The 21916-nt window shown below is 44.6% G+C and overlaps 1 protein-coding gene across 1 annotated transcript in view; it reads left to right on the forward strand.

The window, feature by feature from the left end:
• C1D (C1D nuclear receptor corepressor) overlaps nucleotides 1-21916 on the forward strand; it is a 53644-nt gene that overhangs the window by 26626 nt on the left and 5102 nt on the right. Inside the window, exons 3-4 of the mRNA XM_068232318.1 lie at nucleotides 2972-3038; nucleotides 3120-3175. Coding sequence (XP_068088419.1) covers nucleotides 2972-3038; nucleotides 3120-3175 — 123 coding nt within the window. The remainder of the gene's footprint in view (nucleotides 1-2971; nucleotides 3039-3119; nucleotides 3176-21916) is intronic.

Consider the following 21916-nt stretch of genomic DNA (forward strand, 5'->3'; position numbering starts at 1 on the left):
CCCCGATCATTTCAAACGATGATCGTTTAAAAAAAGCAACCAACGATCATTAAGTCTAACGACGGACGAGCTAGATCGTTAAAAACGAACCATCTAGCTTGGCGGATTTTTACCAATGACGATCGTTTGCAAAAGTAGTACATCGTTGGAAACGGTCGTTCGTACTAGGCTTGACATGCGCATTTCACTATTTCTCCATGAGACTTATCATTTTTATGCGCAAGCGCAATCGTTGCTTTACGTGATGTAACGTTTGTTCTAACAATCAGATCGTTACACACATTTAAAAACTAACTTTACTTAGGTCGTTCTTTCATCAATTAAAAGTTTGTTCGTCGTTCACAACGAACGATCGTTGTCGCATGTGTGTACGTAGCATAAGTCTGATAGGCTGTTAAAATAGACCTGCTATCTGACTTTAAAGTGGACCTGAACTCTTGCACAGGACAGAAGGAAAACATAGAGAAATGCACCCTGTATGTATTTAGAATGTTTAGCTTGTCTAATTCCCCCTCATCTGTGACTAATCACAAATTGTAATTTGATCCCTTAGCTGTGTCAGCTGACTGCCACGGCAGATAAGGCAGATAAGTTCATTTGAAAGCACATGTTAACAGTATGTCTGCTTCCATGAAAGCAGGAAGTAAAAACACTGCAGATTTATTGCAGGATTTGTATCAGCTGTAACAAAAATGTTTTTCTGTAAAGGTTATTATGCTGTTGTGTATCTTTTAGAGCAGAGAGGAAGTTCTGAGTTCAGGTCCGCTTTAACATTACATTATGTCAAATAATGTCTTGCATGGTAGAATGCACATCTGAATTATACAGGTTTTTAATCTAGCCACCCGGCTATAATCGGCTCACCTCCTTATCCGCCTCCTATGCTGTAAGCATTCTCCCGTCGTAAACCAAACCCGGCTACTTTTTCATGCCATCCGGCTGAAAAAGAAATTCTGGGGAGAACACTGTCGTATAAACTTGGGTCTCCAAGTACAGAGACCTGAGCACGGACTCCCTTGCATTGCACTCATCATCGGAAGTACTTGGAGATTCAAAAACTGAAGGCTTCTGAGGAGACTGGTAGAAGCAGTTGGGGAAATTTAAAAGGGACAGCGGGAATGAGGAGACTGAGAGAGGACCAGGAAGACTCTATCACATCCAGAGCCATCCCTCTTCTTGGGGGAGTATGGAACCTTTTTTTTTTTTTTTTTTTTTCTTCAGAAGACTAAAGGTGGCCACACAAAATACATTTTTAATATTTTCAAATCAAGAATTTCAATCAATTTTTCTGACTCATTGTAACATTTCAAAAATCTGTACCAACACTGTTTTACACGTTAAATTTTCCCCCAATTATGAACAACATGATTGAAAATTCATAAAAAAATTGCTTGGTTCTGTACAGCACAGCAATAGTTCAATCTACCACACACCATAGAAAATTCCAACACTCTCAATCTTCTTTTGTTGAATAAAAACAGGGAATTCGATCAGATTTCTCGAACAAATGAAAAAAAAAAAAGCTTTAGATTTTTCATGACAACTGATCGTTTTTATTGAATTTCCATAAAACTGGATCATTTTATTGTATGGTGTTCGTGTGACAACCTTTAGTGTGCAAAAATGTGCATACAAACACTAATTGTGATGCGAAAAATGCATGGGAAAAAATTCAGTATTTTACAGTGAAGAAGTTTTAAAGGACTCACGAGGCGAACGCTTTTAATGTATTTTTACTCACCTGGGGCTTCTTCCAGCCCCTAGCAGCCATTTGAGTCCTTCGCTGCAGCTCCGGTCCTCCTGTGTCCCGCTGGCCGCCCGTACCGAGTGGCAGGTCGGTGCTTCTGTGCCTGCGCGGGCACTCGCGTGTCCACGTCATCTGGCGCCATGGGTGTAGAAGTGGCGACCCGCTGCTGGGGGGGGGGGGGGTCGCGAGTGAGGGACTTAAATGGCTGCTAGGGGCTGGAAGAAGCTCCAGGTGAGTAAAAATAGATAAGCGCTTGCCTCGGGAGTCCATTATTTATAAACTCTACCATATGGTTACTGCAAACCAGGTTCAGTTTGGTGCTGTTATTCCTTTAGTTTTTCATGCAGTTCTTCCCAGATTTCTATAGCATTCCTCATTGTATCTATGCCAGTTGGGACCTCTGTGCTATACTGTACTGTGTGATGATGTGATTTAGTCGGCACTTACATAGGCCCTGTGGGGATTCCGGTAGCATTCATGAGGAGGAGGGGTGCTGCACTGAATAGTAAAGGAGTGATCTGGCACCACATTGCTTAGCAGCAGAAATGTTAGTTTACAGAATTGTACTTGGTAACTGTTAACCTTTAAAGCATTACTGGTCACCACGCAGTGTGAGCGGGAGTTTTGCGAGCCAGAAGCAATATTACACATGATTTCACTGGAAACTGGTGACATCACTGAGGCATGGGCTCATATTGGCTCTGCCCATTACATGGCTGCCTCAGCGGTGTAGGCGACTGGTGTGCCGTAATGCTCTGGCTTCCATCTATTTATATACAACTGTCTCACATATGTCACTTGCGCATAGATTTGGTGGAGCGCTCCACCCTATGCCAGGCAGCCTCTCTTCAGCAGCCCACATACTTTATTCACTCACAGGGCCAGTAAAGTCTTTCTGGCACACACACGGCCTTCAGTGGACTATGTGTTCCAGCTCTCGGGTTTGTGCTCAACTCATTTCCTGTCTCTCCGGTGTTGACATATAGCATTCAGCCACATCTGGCCTGCGGGATGTTATAGTAACAGTGTAGGCCTCAGCAAGCCATCCGATGTAGGTGCAAGCAGTCACAACATTTATAAATAAATGCTTGTGTTATTCCAATAACTGGTTTCATGAGCTGCGGAGCAAAGCCACCTAAGCACCTTTTAATAGCGCTGTTACTGTGGGATTTTCATGAATCTAGATTTCGCTAATATAGCGATTTGTGTTTATTTTTTTCACAGCTGGAGCCAATGGAACAAGCGAAACTAGATCTGCTATCTGCTTACGCCTTAAACTCTCTGTTCTGGGGTAGGTAGAGATTTATGTCAGTACTGAAGGAAAAGGAGAAATGGGAACGAAAGTCCTCATGTTTTTGTTTATCTATTTCAGTGTATCTGGTCACACAGGGTGTCAATCCGAAGGAGCATCCAGTAAAAGATGAGCTGGTGAGAGCTTTTATTTCAGTGACTTAAAGGGAACCTGAACTGAGTAAAATTATTTAAAATAAACACATGATGTAGCTGCAAATGAATACTACATACTTACCTTGCGATCAGTTCCTCTCAAAAGCTCACCATTTTCTTCTTACAGTGCTGTCAGTTATAAATCAGCAGCTGTCAGTTAAACCTGAATGTGCAAGGTAATGTCCATGTTTCCCTATGGCTCAAGTGGGCGATATAACAGTTTAACAGTGTGCTGATCAGGAAGCTGTTATGGTGTAATGGCAATTTTCAAAATGGAGGACAAAGAATTCCATCGTTCATGGTGGTCAAAAAGAGGGCGCAGGTGAGGAGAAAGAGATTTATGAGCAGACTATATGGGGAGGTAAGTATGACCTGTGTATGTTTAGTTTGACTTTTTACTTTCAGTTCAGGTTCTCTTTAAAGGAAACACGAGGTGAAAATAAACTGATGAGATAAATATTTGTATCTAATGTATGTAATTTCTTAGAAATTCCCCAGTTTTATTCTATTTTTAAAGAGACTCTGTAACATCAGAAACATCCCCTGGGGGGTACTCACCTCGGGTGGGGGAAGCCTCCTGATCCTAATGAGGCTTCCCACGCCGTCCTCTGTCCCACGGGGATCTCGCTGCAGCCCTCCGAACAGCCGGCGACAGACCCGACTGTGACTTCAATATTTACCTTTGCTGGCTCCAGCGGCGGCGCTGTGGCTGCTCTCGGCTCCGAAGTAGACGGAAATACCCGATCTCAGTCGGGTCTGCTCTACTGCGCAGGCGCCGGAAACTTGCGCCTGCGCAGTAGAGCAGACCCGACGGCGATCGGGTATTTCCGCCTACTTCGGAGCCGACAGCCGTCAGAGCGCCTGCGCAGGAGCCGGGAAGGTAAACAATGACGTCATTTTGCACGGAGGGCTGCAGCGAGACCCCTGAGGGACGGAGGACGGCGTGGGAAGCCTCATTAGGATCCGGAGGCTTCCCCCACCCGAGGTGAGTACCCCCCAGGGGACGTTTTAACGTTACAGTTCCTCTTTAAATTAAATCTAGTTTTTACATTTTTACTGTTCCATTGTCTATGCTCAATAATCTATTCATTGAAGTATGCAAGAGCTAAAAATCTATGAACTATTGAACCTTTTTTTCTCCTTGCTGTTTTTAGAAGCCATTTTCTTCCAGGAACGTTTTTTTTTTTTTTTTTTTTTATGGTTGTAATGCCTCATCAGTGAGGGTTATGCTATAGTCCTATCCAGTCCCGACCCAGACGGGTCCTGTCACTTGCCTACCTGATTTTTAACTCTTTCAGGCAAAGAAAAAAAGGGAGCACAACATAGTTTTTGTGTGTTCAGCACTGTACATACATGTCTATCTCATCATGTCACATGTCACCTTGTGTATCCTTTAAAGAGGAATTGTAACTAAAAGAGAAACCGTAACCAAGAATTGAACTTCATTCCAATCAGTAGCTGATACCCCCTTTCCCATGAGAAATCTATTATTTTTCTCAAACGGTTCATCAGGAGGCTCTGTATGGCTGATCTTGTGATGAAACTCTTCCACAAATTATGTCAGCGCTTCACAACAGCCTCTCTGTGGAATGTTCGTTTATTGAGACTTCTAAAGCCAGTACAAAAACATTGCTGGTCTCCCAGAATGCTCTGGTGGAGAGAATTCTGCATAGTGAACAGCTTAGGATAAGCCTCATTGGGAGGGAGGGGCTACATACCAATATATACAGTAGCTTTGGGAAGTGTTTTTTGTTGCTGAAACTGGGATATCAAACCTTTTTTAAAGTCCTCTTGTAAGTAGTATCAGGACCAGATTTACCATAAGGCACTGTAGGCACGTGCCTACAGGTGCTTGATGATGGAGAGGATGCTCACTCCCCTCTCCTAGTGCCTCCTTCCCTATGCAGAGGCCCAAACAGCATACATGAGACGTTACTCACCCAGCTCTCGTCATTCCACTGATGAGATCTCCCTTCAGTTGGGGGCACCACTAGCTACGTAATACTGAGGGTACCTCCCTAATGCTAAGTGAGACCTGAAGCTACCTATGATGGGCAAGGGGGAAGTAAGGAAGAAGTGACAACTGGGCCAGCCAGCATACCTGTGGTGTTAGGCAAGGTTTTGTAGGTTCATGGCGGGCGAAGTCTAAGGTGCCAGGACATCTGTGCCTATGGGCTCCTGTGTAAATCCAGGCCTGAGTAGTATGATACTTTAGTTTGCAGTCCTAAATCTGTTCTAGAATTGTAAGTTGTAACTTCTGCAATGGTAACGGGTTAGAATATTTTTCCTCCTCATACTACAGCCTTTTCCAGCACACCTCCTCATACTGCAGCCTTGTCCAGCACACCTCTTCATACTGCAGCCTTGTCCAGCACACCTCTTCATACTGCAGCCTTGTCCAGCACACCTCTTCATACTGCAGCCTTGTCCAGCACACCTCCTCATACTGCAGCCTTGTCCAGCACACCTCCTCATACTGCAGCCTTGTCCAGCACACCTCCTCATACTGCAGCCTTGTCCAGCACACCTCATACTTCAGCCTTGTCCAGCACACCTCCTCATACTGCAGCCTTGTCCAGCACACCTCCTCATACTGCAGCCTTGTCCAGCACACCTCCTCATACTGCAGCCTTGTCCAGCACACCTCCTCATACTGCAGCCTTGTCCAGCACACCTCCTCATACTGCGGCCTTGTCCAGCACACCTCCTCATACTGCGGCTTTGTCCAGCACACCTCCTCATACTACAGCCTTGTCCAGCACACCTCCTCATACTGCAGCTTTGCCCAGCACACCTCATACTGCAGCTTTGTCCAGCACACCTCCTCACACTGCAGCCTTGTCCAGCACACCTCCTCATACTGCAGCCTTGTCCAGCACACCACCTCATGCTGCAGTCTTGTCCAGCACACCTCCTCATACTGCAGCCTTGTCCAGCACACCACCTCATGCTGCAGCCTTGCCCAGCATACCTCCTTATACTGCAGCCTTGTCCAGCACACCTCCTCATACTGCGGCCTTGTCCAGCACACCTCCTCATACTGCGGCCTTGTCCAGCACACCTCCTCATACTGCAGCCTTGTCCAGCACACCTCCTCATACTGCAGCCTTGTCCAGCACACCTCCTTATACTGCAGCCTTGCCCAGCATACCTCCTTATACTGCAGCCTTGTCCAGCACACCTCCTCATACTACAGCCTTGTCCAGCACACCTCATACTTCAGCCTTGTCCAGCATACCTCTATATACTGCAGCCTTGTCCAGCATACCTCTATATACTGCAGCCTTGCCCAGCATACCTCCTCATACTGCAGCTTTGCCCAGCACACCTCATACTGCAGCTTTGTCCAGCACACCTCCTCACACTGCAGCCTTGTCCAGCACACCTCCTCATACTGCAGCCTTGTTCAGCACACCTCCTCATACTGCAGCCTTGTCCAGCACACCTCCTCATACTGCAGCCTTGTCCAGCACACCTCCTCATACTGCAGCCTTGTCCAGCACACCTCCCCACACTGCAGCCTTGTCCAGCACACCACCTCATGCTGCAGTCTTGTCCAGCACACTTCCTCATACTGCAGCCTTGTCCAGCACACCACCTCATGCTGCAGCCTTGTCCAGCACACCTCCTCATACTACAGCCTTGTCCAGCACACCTCTATATACTTCAGCCTTGTCCAGCATACCTCTATATACTGCAGCCTTGTCCAGCACACCTCCTCATACTGCAGCCTTGTCCAGCACACCTCCTCATACTGCGGCCTTGTCCAGCACACCTCATACTGCAGCCTTGTCCGGCACACCTCCTCACACTGCGGCGTTGTCCAGCACACCTCCTCACACTGCGGCGTTGTCCAGCACACCTCCTCACACTGCGGCGTTGTCCAGCACACCTCCTCACACTGCGGCGTTGTCCAGCACACCTCCTCACACTGCGGCGTTGTCCAGCACACCTCCTCACACTGCGGCGTTGTCCAGCACACCTCCTCACACTGCGGCGTTGTCCAGCACACCTCCTCACACTGCGGCGTTGTCCAGCACACCTCCTCACACTGCGGCGTTGTCCAGCACACCTCCTCACACTGCGGCGTTGTCCAGCACACCTCCTCACACTGCGGCGTTGTCCAGCACACCTCTTCACACTGCGGGGTTGTCCAGCACACCTCCTCATACTGCGGCCTTGTCCAGCACACCTCATACTGCAGCCTTGTCCAGCACACCTCCTCACACTGCAGCCTTGTCCAGCACACCTCCTCACACTGCAGCCTTGTCCAGCACACCACCTCATGCTGCAGTCTTGTCCAGCACACCTCCTCACACTGCGGCGTTGTCCAGCACACCTCTTCACACTGTGGCGTTGTCCAGCACACCTCCTCATACTGCAGTCTTGTCCAGCACACTTCCTCATACTGCAGCCTTGTCCAGCACACTTCCTCATACTACAGCCTTGTCCAGCACACCTCCTCACACTGCGGCGTTGTCCAGCACACCTCACACTGCGGCGTTGTCCAGCACACCTCCTCATACTGCGGCCTTGTCAAGCACACCTCATACTGCAGCCTTGTCCAGCACACCACCTCATGCTGCAGTCTTGTCCAGCACACCTCCTCACACTGCGGCGTTGTCCAGCACACCTCCTCACACTGCGGCGTTGTCCAGCACACCTCCTCACACTGCGGCGTTGTCCAGCACACCTCCTCACACTGCGGCGTTGTCCAGCACACCTCCTCACACTGCGGCGTTGTCCAGCACACCTCCTCACACTGCCGCGTTGTCCAGCACACCTCCTCACACTGCGGCGTTGTCCAGCACACCTCCTCACACTGCCGCGTTGTCCAGCACACCTCCTCACACTGCCGCGTTGTCCAGCACACCTCCTCACACTGCCGCGTTGTCCAGCACACCTCCTCACACTGCCGCGTTGTCCAGCACACCTCCTCACACTGCCGCGTTGTCCAGCACACCTCTTTATACTGCAGCCTTGTCCAGCACACCACCTCATGCTGCAGTCTTGTCCAGCACACCACCTCATGCTGCAGTCTTGTCCAGCACACCTCCACTCACTGCAGCGTTGTCCAGCACACCTCCACTCACTGCAGCGTTGTCCAGCACACCTCCTCTCACTGCAGCGTTGTCCAGCACACCTCCTCACCCTGCGGCGTTGTCCAGCACACCTTCTTATACTGCAGCCTTGTCCAGCACACCTCCTTATACTGCAGCCTTGTCCAGCACACTTCCTCATACTGCAGCCTTGTCCAGCATACCTCTATATACTGCAGCTTTGTCCAGCATACCTCTATATACTGCAGCCTTGTCCAGCATACCTCTATATACTGCAGCCTTGTCCAGCACACCTTCTCATACTGCAGCCTTGTCCAGCACACCTCCTCATACTGCGGCCTTGTCCAGCACACCTCCTCATACTGCAGCCTTGTCCAGCACACCTCATACTGTAGCCTTGTCCAGCACACCTCCTCATACTGCAGCCTTGTCCAGCACACCTACTGTGCTAACGCGCCTTGATGTGAATTTGAATCTCGCACACCAATTCTTGTATGCAGTTCAAATGTATTATTCTTCTAGAAACCTGTGCCACCAAATGCATGCACGATTGATGATGCAACCATGTATAGGTAACTTCAAACGCACCCTTAAAACACACCTCATCAGTCATTCTTATAATCGGTCACAGTCCCTGTTCATAGATATGTTTACTCCTGCCTCAGATGTCAAGGCTCATTGCCTCATTTTCTTGCCCTTTCGACTCCTTAGCTTGTGGCCCCACCTTTCTATCCTGTATAAGTTACAAGGGCAGAGTCCTCACCTTAATGTTTTGTTTTTTGTTGTACTATTTATTTATTTTTTAATCGAATGAATATTTTACCTATATTGCTGAATGTTTTTATATTACCACTCCTGAACTATGTATGAGTTTTGTACTTGCTGCCTTTTCTGATTGCATTGTGTGTAAACTATTTATGTATGTATGATATCCATCATTGTCTTCTCTATGGAAAGGTACAGTGGTTTGCAAAAGTATTCGGCCCCCTTGAGGTTTTTCACATTTGGTCATGTTACTGCCACAAACATGAATCAATTTTATTGGAATTTTATGTGAAAGACCAATACAAAGTGGTGTGCAAGTGAGAAGTGGAACGAAAATCATACATGATTTAAGGAAATTGATTGCAAAGTGGGGTGTACATAATTATTCAGCCCCCTTTGGTCTGAGTGCAGTCAGTTGCCCATAGACATTGCCTGATGAGTGCTGATGACTAAATAGAGTGCACCTGTGTGTAATCTAATGTCAGTACAAATACTGCTTCTCTGTGATGGCCTCAGAGGTTGTCTAAGAGAATATTGGGAGAAACAACCCCATGAAGTCCAAAGAACACACCAGACAGGTCAGGGATAAAGTTATTGAGAAATTTAAAGCAGGCTTAGGCTACAAAAAGATTTCCAAACCCTTGAACATCCCACAGAGCACTGTTCAAACGATCATTCAGAAATGGAAAGAGTATGGCACAACTGTACACCTACCAAGACAAGGCCATCCACCTAAACTCACAGGCCAAACATGGAGAGCGCTGATCAGAAATGCAGTCAAGAGGCCCATGGTGACTCTGGACGAGCTGCAGAGATCTACAGCTCAGGTGGGGGAATCTGAGTGTCCATAGGACAACTATTAGTCGTGCACTGCACAAAGTTGGCCTTTATGGCAGAGTGGCAAAAAGAAAGCCATTGTTAACAGAAAAGCATAAGAAGTCCCGTTTGCAGTTTGCCACAAGCCATGTGGGGGACACAGCAAACATGTTGAAGAAGGTGCTCTGGTCAGATGAAACCAAAATGGAACTTTTTGGTCAAAATGCAAAACGCTATGTGTGGTCGAAAACTAACACTGCACATCACTCTGAACACACCATCCCCACTGTCAAATATGGTGGTGGCAGCATCATGCTCTGGGGGTGCTTCTCCTCAGCAGGGACAGGGAAGCTGGTCAGAGTTTATGGGAAGATGGATGGAGCCAAATACAGCGCAATCTTGGAAGAAAACCTCTTGGAGTCTGCAAAAGACTTGAGACTGGGGCGGAGGTTCACCTTCCAGCAGGACAACAACCCTAAACATATAGCCAGGGCATCAATGGAATGGTTTAAAACAAAACATATTCATGTGTTAGAATGGCCTAGTCAGAGTCCAGATCTAAATCCAATCGAGAATCTGTGGCAAGATCTGAAAAGTGCTGTTCACAAACGCTGTCCATCTAATCTGACTGAGCTGGAGCTGTTTTGCAAAGAAGAATGGGCAAGGATTTCAGTCTCTAGATATGCAAAGCTGGTAGGGACATACCCTGAAAGACTGGCAGCTGTAATTGCAGCAAAAGGTGGTTCTACAAAGTATTGACTTGGGGGGCTGAATAATTACGCACACCCCACTTTGCACTTATTTTTTTTTTTTTTTAAATGTTTGGAATCATGTATGATTTCCGTTCCACTTCTCACGTGTACACCACTTTGTATTGGTCTTTCACGTGGAATTACAATAAGAATGATTCATGTTTGTGGCAGTAATATGACAAAATGTGGAAAACTTCAAGGGGGCCGAATACTTTTGCAAACCACTGTATTACTTTCTGTCTGCTGCATAGGCCTTCTCCTTGAACTTCATTGCAAAAGGTCCACTATGCCTAAAAATGTAAAACACGTGTATGCATACAGATACAACCTACATTTGTCCCAGAACAGAATGTACTATAAATTACACTGTCACTGTCGTTTACAGAAGGTTGTAAAAATCTGAAAGATCTACTATCTTCTCAAATAATTTATATAGCATTTATTGCATTTGTATCTTGGAGAAATGTACTTTTTATAAATATGCACATGTATTTTACATTTAACAGTTTTTCATCATAGTGGTCCTTGAAGCTGTGACAGAAGCTTAAAAGAGGAACTGTAACCAAGGATTGAACTTTATCCCAATCAGTAGCCAATACCTCCGTTCCCATGAGAAATCTTTACCTTTTTTTGAATAGATAGTCAAGGGGGTCTATATAGCTAATATTGTAGTGAAACCCCTCCTACAGTGTGATGTCTTGACCTAGGTCCTGGCAGTTTCCTATCTGTGAGCCTTGTTGCATTGTGGGAAATAACGGCTTTTTCCAACTGCCGAGCACGATCCCCCAGTCGCCGGGAGCGTTCTGCGCCTATGCAGTAGTACAGTGTAGGTGTAGAATGCTCCCGGCGACGGGCACATGTGTGGCTGGGCCGCACATGGACAGTAATTTTTTTTTTTTTTAAATCCCCATCTCAGGTTTACTTTAATTATATGCAAATGACTCCAGCTTGCATAACGATGTAATGCAAATTGTTTGCAACTTAAACCTTGTATGAGGGCCAAAAGATTTTGAATACTATGAGCAGACTGTGCAGGTAAGCTCCCATACTACATGGAGGTGGTAAAATTGGTCAATTATAATTGATAGTGTGTACAAGGCTTTAGAATTGGGCCAGTCCAAGTCGACATTTAGTGCACTTGATTGACTCAATGCCAAGCTGCGTACCACTTGAATTTTATTTGTATACAAGCTGGAAAACTTTCCCCCCTCTACTGCAAATCTGCGGTATGCGAAAAAAAACCCTAAATTTCAGTGCCCGGAGGCACCTGATTACCATGCCCGCTATGCAATGACGCTATTTGCAACTGTTTCGCCGCGCCCGCTATGCAATGCTGCTATTTGAATTTCTGCAAGCCCCGGTGCCGATACTTAAAATGCTTGCCGGTAATCGGGCTACTACTTTGGATCATTACTGCTAATCAGTTTACCTTGTTTGTTGCATATCGTGGCCGTTATAAAAGCCAGGATTTGTGGCAAAGGTACATTTTGGCTTCTGAAGGCAGCTGCCGCCGTGCGCCCATATTTACTTTCTTTTCCACTAATCTCAAATTTTATAATGGGCCCCTGTGGCAGCACCGTTTCTTTTCTGAAAAGCCTCCTGCGCCCTTTTTTCCTGCTTGGCAGTCTTGCAGCGGGACGCACGTGTGCATATGTATACAGAACTGTGTCAGGGGCAGAGCGAGGTTATGGTGGCGCCCCTACTGGAATGTAAGTGGTGGGAGGATGCAAGAAGCTAACAAGGCTCTTCAGACACAGCCTTGTTCACACTCTGCACTCTTTAAGATTACAATCATAATTCCATTTGCTCTCTTAGTTAATCATAGCTCTCATTATGGCGTTATCTTTTCCCTTGGCGTGAGTACTTTATGTCTGCAATTAGCAGTGTGAGTTTCATCACCATATGCCACTTTAGGGGTTAAATTAAGCAGATGTTAAGCTAAAATTGAGTATTATAAGTTCTGCGATTAAACATGTTAGCCGTATATACATTTCTCCTTTCTATGAGTGGTGCATGCTTTGAAGCATTGCAAGTGACGGAAGACCTATCGCTTTGTGCAGCTGTGAGTGTAAATTATACAGCTGTAGACTGTAACGTTAGATTTTATACTCTTTGTAACATTATATATCTTGTAGAAGTTACAGGAATGACATCCTTGCTAGCTACAGCGCTATCCATCATTTTTACAAAGAGAAACCATGACAAATAAAATAATTAGAACAGCCAGGTTTTTGCACATAGCAAGAGACCAGAGATTAGGACTTAAGCCAGTAGACGCTGGAACATTTCCTTCAGCCCGAAGATTTGCAGTTGGCTGGTGGCTTCCTTCTGTGAGCTGACCTTTTTTAAGTGATGATAATGTACGACTGTAGCCCCAGCATTGTAGGAGGCAGACTGGAGCTACAGGAGGAATATCAAAAGGCCTGTGTTCAGCGCAGAGATAATGAACTTGTCTGTAGCGGTGGGACTTCAGCTTGATTCATGTATCCCAGGTTGATTTTTTTTTTTCCTTAAAACATTTAGTGAATGGAAAGTTCTTTTGTGGAACTTTGAAAAAAGTTGTGTTTTTTTCACTCTGACCCACTAATACATAGCATTATTTTTCCCATAATCCTTCAGGGCAAAGGTGAGATGTTGATCCTTCCAGAAGCAGGAACAGATAGATGGTAAAAATTAAGGAACCACTATCGCTGAAAATTTTACAATTTAAAATACCTGTGTATTTTGTATTTTTGGCATATTAGACGCACCTTGGTTTAGAGGGCAAAAACTAGAGAGAAAAAAAATACAGAAACCTGGTGCATCCCATGTTCCACGAGCATCTTGTAGATGTTCTGCCCACTTATTGTGTCTCCCAGGTATCCCCATGTGTCCCCTTCTGTCCCCAGTGTGTCTCCGGCTTTCCCCTTGTCTCTAGTCCCCGCCCCCCGTGTATTTACCGCGCCCCTGTGTATAACTAGCAGTATTGACAGCTTGGCTCACCTCATCCAGCAGCGATCGCTGGAGCTGATGGATGAGGTGGGCCTTTCCCTTCTCTCCTACAACTCTATAGTGACCTTTTCTGTTTGCTATGAAAAACAGGCTGTTTTACTAGTCCACTTACAAGGGCATTCCTGAATTATTCAAAAGGGGTGAAAGCCGCTTTAGTCCTCTTCAGGGTACCTGAGGTATACAAATAAAATTAGCAAGGCATCGCGGTGTGTACTGTACAGGGTAGTGGCTGATAAGCTGCTACCCTGTACATAAATATAGGAGTGGATAAAATCTGTTCAAGTTTATGGGCTGGTGCACACCGAGCGGGTTTTTCGGCGTTTTTGCAGCCGCTTGCAGCTGCGGATACGCTTGGTCAATGTATCTCAATGGGGTGGGTCACACCAGAGCGGGAGGCGTTTTGCTGAAACGCATACTCCCGGGGTGAGGCATTTTTTGGATTGCGGAGGCGTTTCTGCCTCCAATGTAAAGTATAGGAAAAACGCAAACCGTTCTGAAAAACGGCAGTTCAGAGCGTTTTTTCAGGCGTTTTTGTTACAGAAGCTGTTCAGTAACAGCTTTACTGTAACAATGTATGAAATCTACTACACCAAAAACGCTTCACAAAACCGCACAATGCTAGGTGAAACGCTACAGAAAAATAAGAAAAAGCGTTTCAAAATCTGCTAGCATTTTGCGGATCTGCTAGCGGGTTTTGGTGTGCACCAGGCCTACGACAGTATTTTTCTGAACCTAATTTTATGTACTTGCGTTTTTAAGCATGTGCGCTCCTCTTCATCCTGGCTCTATTAGTATGCCTGCATGTTTGTTCTTTGTTGCTGAGACAATAAAATATCAAGTGAAAGGATAAAGGTTAGGGATTAGAAGGAGAATAATGCAACGCAACAGAATAGCTGTACCAGACTGGAGTCCCCACAGATGCACTCAGGCGGGGCCATTTTTGCCAAGTTAAGCCTAGCATTTATACACACCTTTAGATTAGTGGCTGCTGTCTGTTGTTGTACTAACATCTGTAACCAGGCACAAAATTAGTATTATATATACTGATATACAGTATCCCGCAGCAATTCGAAGAGTATTAGGGCCCTTTTCCACTAGCTGCGATATGATTTCTCAAGCCGTTTTGCCAATCGCTAGAGCACCACATTAACATGTAAATTATGGTGCTCATTTCTCACTAGTGTGTGCCCTTTTTTCCCCACATGCAAACACTGGCCAGGAAGTGGAAAAAGCAAAGAACATCTATGGAAGAAGGGAGCGCTCTCAGGGCTCTTTCAAATCAGCCAACGCGTGCAGGAGCGGTTCTCCTGCGGCGTGTCGCCGGGTATCTGCGGTGCAACGCAGTTAGCGGCGGTAGCTGGTAATTAAACCCGACGGAAACCGCCGGCTCGTGGGTGCGTTGGCCGAAAAACTGCGCCTGGGTGCGTCGGAACCGCAACGCATCGAAACGCAGCGTCGGGTGTGAAAGGTAAAATGAAAGTCTATGGACTTTCATTTTACTTTGGTTAACGCAAACGTTAGCCGTTTGCGTTAACGCACAAAATCGCCGCAAGTGTGAAAGAGCCCTAAGAGCATTACCAAGAGTTGGACTTTTTTGCGCATAAATAAAATAGGTACTCACAAGATATCTGAATAAAATTTGCCTGTCAACGGCAAGCCAACCATTACACCCCTCTGCAGCTATGTAGCATGTGCTGTGGCCAGCAGCGCAATGTCTGATCTCTCCAGGAGGCTCGTCTTCCGAGGTGGTGGGCGGGGCTTAGTGATGAAGTGAGTGTGACATCATTACACGTTTCGCCACGCTGCGCCTTAGTTAGATCTTTTTTTCACAAGTGGAAAAAGCAGTCTGCGCAATCCCGAGAGCAGCTTGTGATCCTGCTTGTTGTGAAAAAGGGCCCTAACTGTCCATCAGAGGAGTTCACAATCTAATCCCCACTGTAATTCTACATCCATCTAGGTCCAATTCAGAGAAAAACCAATTGCCATACTTATCTGTATGTTTTTGGGATGTGGGAGGAAACCAGAGTGCCCAGAAGGGAGACCTACGCGGACACGGGGAGAACATACAAACTCTTCGCATATAGTGCCCTGGCTGGGAATCATACATCTCTCTAATTATAAAGGTTATTGCATTGATCTGTGCATAAGCACATGATCCTATCTATGCCCTTGAGGGTAAAGCTTCCATTATCTCCCTGGTGCACTCTCAAAAAATGTTTAGATACACTGGAGACATGAGTCTCACTCTCCAGTGTATCTAAACATTTTTTGAGGGTGCACCAGGGAGATATGGGAAGCTTTACCTTCCAGGGCATAGATAGGATAGTGCGCTCACCTAGAGGGGGTGACCTGTACAGACTCCTATTAAAGCGAGAGGCCTCATGGATATGGAAACTGGGTACGCGTACACCGACAGGCCTAAATTCAAGACTGGATATTAGTCTAACTTATGATATAAAGACCTGATCTTTTGTACAGTAGATGTCATTGTTTCCACTTGTCTTTCTTCCCTTCCATTTAATTCTGCTTTATTGTGACTTCCCTTCTGAGAGCAATTATCTGTATCAACTTCTTTTTGAACATCACTATATCTGATAAATGTTATATCTGTATTTTTTACATTCATTTATATATTAGTGCTTGACTTTGCCATTAAGGTTTTTTATATTTCTATTTTTGTATACTGGCAATGCCATTTTATATGTATTGTTGTATCTGTCACATTAAGAGGAGTAGCCATGCCCATTGTGGGTCGGCACTCAACTACTTAAACCTGTGATGGCTATGATTAAGGAACAGTTTTTAGAGCTCCGATACGCGTGAGCCTGCTGTGTGTCTATGTGCTAATAAATATTGAAGAAACATTTATACCCAACCCATGGAGTAGCGTGACATCCTTCTTTTTGCATCTTGGATTGAGACTACATGATCCCTGCTCCCTTGGGTTATGTACTGGTGGTTGTAGCGATCCTCTCTCCCTCTACTAGTGTATACATAGCTCTCTGACTGCTAGTTATATTACAGCAATCTAGCTACCTGTTGCCTTTTCAGATCAGCCTCCTCCTCAGACTCACCTGCATGCTGTGACACAGTGAAATATTTTTGTGAGCTGTATGAAGGATGATTTTAAAGCAGGGAGAGAGAACCGGGGGAATAAATAAAGTGCCCGTAGCACTAGTGGTAATGTGTACCCTAATATAGAGTATTAAAAAAAAAAAAAAAAAAGTTGTTTTAATTGATAATGTTCCTTTAACACATGGACAGCTGATATGTAGCGCAAGTGAAGGAATTTTCCATGTTTCCCTATGGGTCAGTTTACATCTATGCATTATAAATGAAAGCACTTTCACTACATGCTGCTTTGTGCATTTTTTTTTTTTGTCCGTTCTATACCCAATATATACAAAAATGGATGAAGATGCAAAGCGACTGGAATAGAAAAAATGTATAAGTTGTGATCAGCTGCCAGTATAAATCCAGCTTTACACAACCACTGCTTATTTAACCTCACAGCAGTTCTTAATTTGACTGCTACAACAAACATTTGTAAAGTGACTCAAAGCGCATAAGCATGGCTCAGACCAGTATTTAGTCGATTGGTAAATTTTGGCACAGACAAATAATTCTACAAGTCCCCAAATTCCAGGCGAAACAGGTGGCTTTTCAGTCTGGATTGTAATGACTCCAGGGATGGAGCTGTCTTTACTGAGTATGGCACGGAATTCCAAAGGGTATGGGCAACATAACAGAAAGCTCTGGCTCCAAAGGTTTTGAGGTGAACTGATCTGAGGTTGTGGGAGGTGTGGTTCAGTTTCAGCAAGTCCTTCTTGTATCCATTGCAAAGATTAAACATCTGATTCCCCCAGAGGATCTTCCAACCCTAGTTCACGCCTTCATCACATCACGGCTGGATTACTGCAATGCCCTTTATGCTGGCCTCCCCAAAAAGCACCTGCGTCGCCTGCAATTAGTTTAGAATGCTGCTGCCAGATTGCTAACAAACCAGCCTCGCCACTCTCACATTACACCGATCCTTCGCTCACTGCACTGGCTACCAGTAGAATGGAGAATACTCTTCAAGATTGGACTGCTGACATTCAAATCCCTGCACAATCTGGGCCCTGGATACATGAAGGACTTGCTGAAGCTGCACCACACCTCTCACAACCTCAGATCAGCAAGTTCTATAAACTTGGTCACTCCCAGAGTGCACCCCAAAAAATCTGGAGATAGAGCCTTCTGTCATGCTGCCCCTACTCTTTGGAACTCCCTGCCACACCCAGTAAAGACAGCACCATCCCTGGATCTATTCAAATCCAGACTGAAAAGCCACCTTTTTAGCCTGGCATTTCCAGACTTATAAAATTCTTCCTCTGTACCACAATGGTCTGAGCCATGCTTATGCGCTTTGAGTCCTATGGGAGAAAAGCGCTCTACAAATGTTATTTGTTGTTGTATCCAGAACCCAAATTTGTGTATTGATTTGAATGATTTGAACAGTCCACACAAATGTCTACAGAGGAAAGTTCCTAAAAAGTTATCTTTTTTTTCTGATATTCATCGGTGTGATAGGAAACTGATGTGTTCATAAAAAGAAAAGAAATGAAATGTGTAGTATTTGTTAGAACTTGCAACTATTGAATCGGTTCCACTGCTGGATTTGCATATGTGTTAATCCAGTCATGATGTGGATCTGCATCAATAAATTTTGTCTTCTTTTATAGCAGCATCCGTCTGGTGCCAAAACGGTTTCACTGTAAAAATCCCCATACTTTCAAAGTAAGAGTGCAACATTCAGCTTACAGTATCTGTCCATTTTATCCTTATTTTTTTAGGATGGAAGGATATATTTTTTTGCATCCCCCCCCCCCCAAGAGATAACACAAAAATGCTGCATTAAGATGATTTTGTGTAAATGCTTAAGTCATAGATCAGCTTTCTTCATTCCTGTTTTAACACCATAAATATTTCAGGCCCTGATTTACTAGCATGGAAGGGAAAGCAGACCCCAATGGCGGAGAGCTTTTTACGCACACGCATCCATTCACGCTTGCACCCCTTGTCCAATTCCCTCATTAATTCATTTTCTCAACGGTAAAGAATTTGGTTCTGCAACAAAGCTAAAAGCTTTTTTGGCATGGGCAGCGTGTGTACTGTCCAGTAATCATGTATAAGTGACATATTTACAACTTCTAATAAATCTCTTCGTTTTGTCTTTTTTGTTCCATTAAGTTGAACGAGCCGATTGAATATATACGGCCTGCCTCTCGGAATCTCTTGCCAAGAGGGAACATCAAAGCATATTGCCGACTTCAAATATGAAATATTATAAATTGAAATGAAGTAGTTGTATTTTTTTTTTTAACTTGTCACAGCGGAAAAATAATTGTTCTGAAAATTCTATATATTATCCAGAAAATTTTAAGCCAAGCAAAATATGAATTTGGTACATTATATGAGGTGACATAATCGCCCGGTTGTCTGTTTTTTTTTGTTTGTTTTTTATTTATCTTTTTTTATATTTTACTCTTTCCTCACAATTTAGGTTTTAATGGTCTTTGTCAGCAGCGGTATTAACTTATTAGTTTAGATTGGGTTTCATAATTTCTTAAAACCCCAGCTGAATGGCTGACTTTACTTTGACGTATAAACTATTTTTGTGATAGATGTTTTCTTTGATAGTTGTTAGTTTATTTTTCTTTTTTTTTTTTTAAATCCATGTGATTATGTAGCCTGCCTGGAAGCTGAAATATAAAATAGCTGGAAGTATGAAGGATGATTATATTTATATTTGTGCATACAATAACTCATGTCTGGAATGGAACAAAAATGTACAGAGATGTATGCCGTGACATTTTGAAACTCGTAATGGACCTCCAAGTGAATACATATAATTACTAGATCTATTTTTCCATTTGTTTGTAGCCTGTTTCATGGGAATGAAACCCCAAGTAGATTGCTTTATTGCCCCACCAAAACTTTTATTATAGTTTGCAAATACATTTTAAATGTTCATAACTGCAAAGATAAGTGCCCTTTAGGGTTTTGAGATTTTTTTTTTGTGAGTAGAGGGTATGTTTTAACCACGACTGGACCACCAGTAGTATTAAAACGTCCAGTTTTTCCCGGTTAATGGACGGTTTAAAACGTCTAGTGTTTAAAATCGATTTTCTCAAAAACTATAAGGTCTTTTTGAAAAAAATGTTTTGCCCCTTGTTCTCATTGTTCAACTTAACATATCCTGAAAATTTGGTGTTTATATCATGTAAGGGGGCTTTGCTATTAACCACTAAAGTCAGCGTTTTTTAATCACGAATACTTTTATCATTTGAGATTTGAACATCGATTTTCTCAAAAACTCTAGGGTGTTTTGGAAAAATTGTTGTTGCCCCTTGTTCTCACTGTTCAACTTAACATCCTGAAAATTTGGTGTTTATATCATGTAATAATAATAATATAATAATAATAATCCGAACATTTGTATAGTGCTTTTCTCCTGTCGGACTCAAAGCGCTCAAGAGCTGCAGCCACTGGGATGCACTGAAGAGGCCACCCTGCAGTGTTAGGGAGTCTTGCCCATAAACTTCTTACTGAATAGGAACTGACCCTAGCCAGGATTCGAACCCTGGTCTCCCATGTCAAAGGCGGTGCCCTTAACCAGTACACTATCCAGCCACTGGAGGGCAGTGTAAGGGGGCTTTCTATTAACAGCTAAAGTCAGTATTTTTTGGCGGTTTTTAATCACAAATACTTTTATCATTTGCGATTTTTAAAATTGATTTTCACAAAAACTATTTGGTCTATTAAAAAAAAAAAAGAGTTGTAGCCACTGATCACCTTTATAATTCATGCACTTTTGGTGATCGTAGCTTGTATGGGGGCTTTGCTATTAACGTTAAAGTCAAATCCGTACTCACGGCCGTGATCACGGATTCTACATGTAATCACAGCTAAAATCCGAGTCGAATCCGAGCTCCGATTCAAATCCGGATCACGATCATAGCATATCCAGATTTCGATTCTGCCACGACCAGATTGACTGATTCAAATTCTTGATTGGGGGGCACCTGAGCATCACTGGCCGTGCAAACTAATATGCACTTTAAAAGTGACAACCTGGGGCTTCTTTCAGCCTATCTGTCCCTTGCCACACCTTTACAGTCTCCGCTGCAGATGCCGACCTTGCCAGGTCAGCATCTTCTGTGCCTGCGCGAGCGCATGGTCACACTGCTTGCGATCGCGCTCACTCACGTGGCCTGGAGCGTTCTGCACAGGCGCAGTACTCCTGCTCCTGGGGAATATGCTCCAGGCCAAGTGAGCATGATCACGAGCGTCACAGCCAAGCGCTCAAAGGATACCGACCTGACGAGGTCGGCATTTGCAACACAGGCAGAACTGCGGTGAGGGACAGATAGTTTGCTAGGGGTTGGAGGAAGCCCAAGGTAGATACAGTAGATCTTTTTTTTCACCTTGCACCTGTTCTTTAAGGCAGGGTACACACTTGCAGGGCCGTTTTCCCCTGTGATTCCTGGGACTCTGTTTGCTTTTGCGTTCACGCTTTTGCGTTTGTGCTAAACGGGTACGTTTTTCTGGGAACATTTCCACATTTCTGATGGCATGTACACTATGCGAATGTGCACGTTGTGTGGAAAAAAGCAGAAAGTTGTGCAATTTAACAATGCGTGGAAAACTGCAAAATGTGAACAAGCAGTTACGACACACGTTTCCCGCACGAGGCTATTGATTTCAATAGCTTGTAGAATCGTGTGTGTTTTGGCGTCCATGTGAAAATGCGCACAAACGCATCTAGTATGTTCCCTACCTAAAGGGAAGCTTAACTTCTGCACGTTTTTAAATCGCACAGCTTTCTCCTTTTTTCCACATGACACACATGTTCGCATACGGTACATGCTGCAGCAAACGCAGAAATGTGGAAACATTTGTGGAAAAACCTTTGCATTAAACACAAACTAAAAAGTCAGCAAAGACCCGGGAATAACAGGGGAAAACAGCCATGCAAGTGTGTTCCCTGCCTTAAAGTGCATGTGTGGGTGCACGTGTGAATGCATGTGCGTGTGCTTTTTTAGAATTGTGCACATTTTGCCGTCAGGGATAAGCAGAAACTACGCCAGTGCGAATTTATGCATCGTAGTTCGCATCTACACATCGTAGTTCATAGGCGAAGTTTCAAAACTACGCTTACGAATTTACGCATAGCAAAGTACCGCTACGCGTAGCTTACGCCCACTATGCGTAGTTAACATGTGTATTGCGTAGTGAACTACGAATGCGTTACTCGCGTCTAATTTTCCGCATGCGATTGTATGCATACAAATTTA

This window comes from Hyperolius riggenbachi, chromosome 4 (genome assembly GCF_040937935.1).
Source record: "Hyperolius riggenbachi isolate aHypRig1 chromosome 4, aHypRig1.pri, whole genome shotgun sequence".
NCBI classification, from domain to species: domain Eukaryota; kingdom Metazoa; phylum Chordata; class Amphibia; order Anura; family Hyperoliidae; genus Hyperolius; species Hyperolius riggenbachi.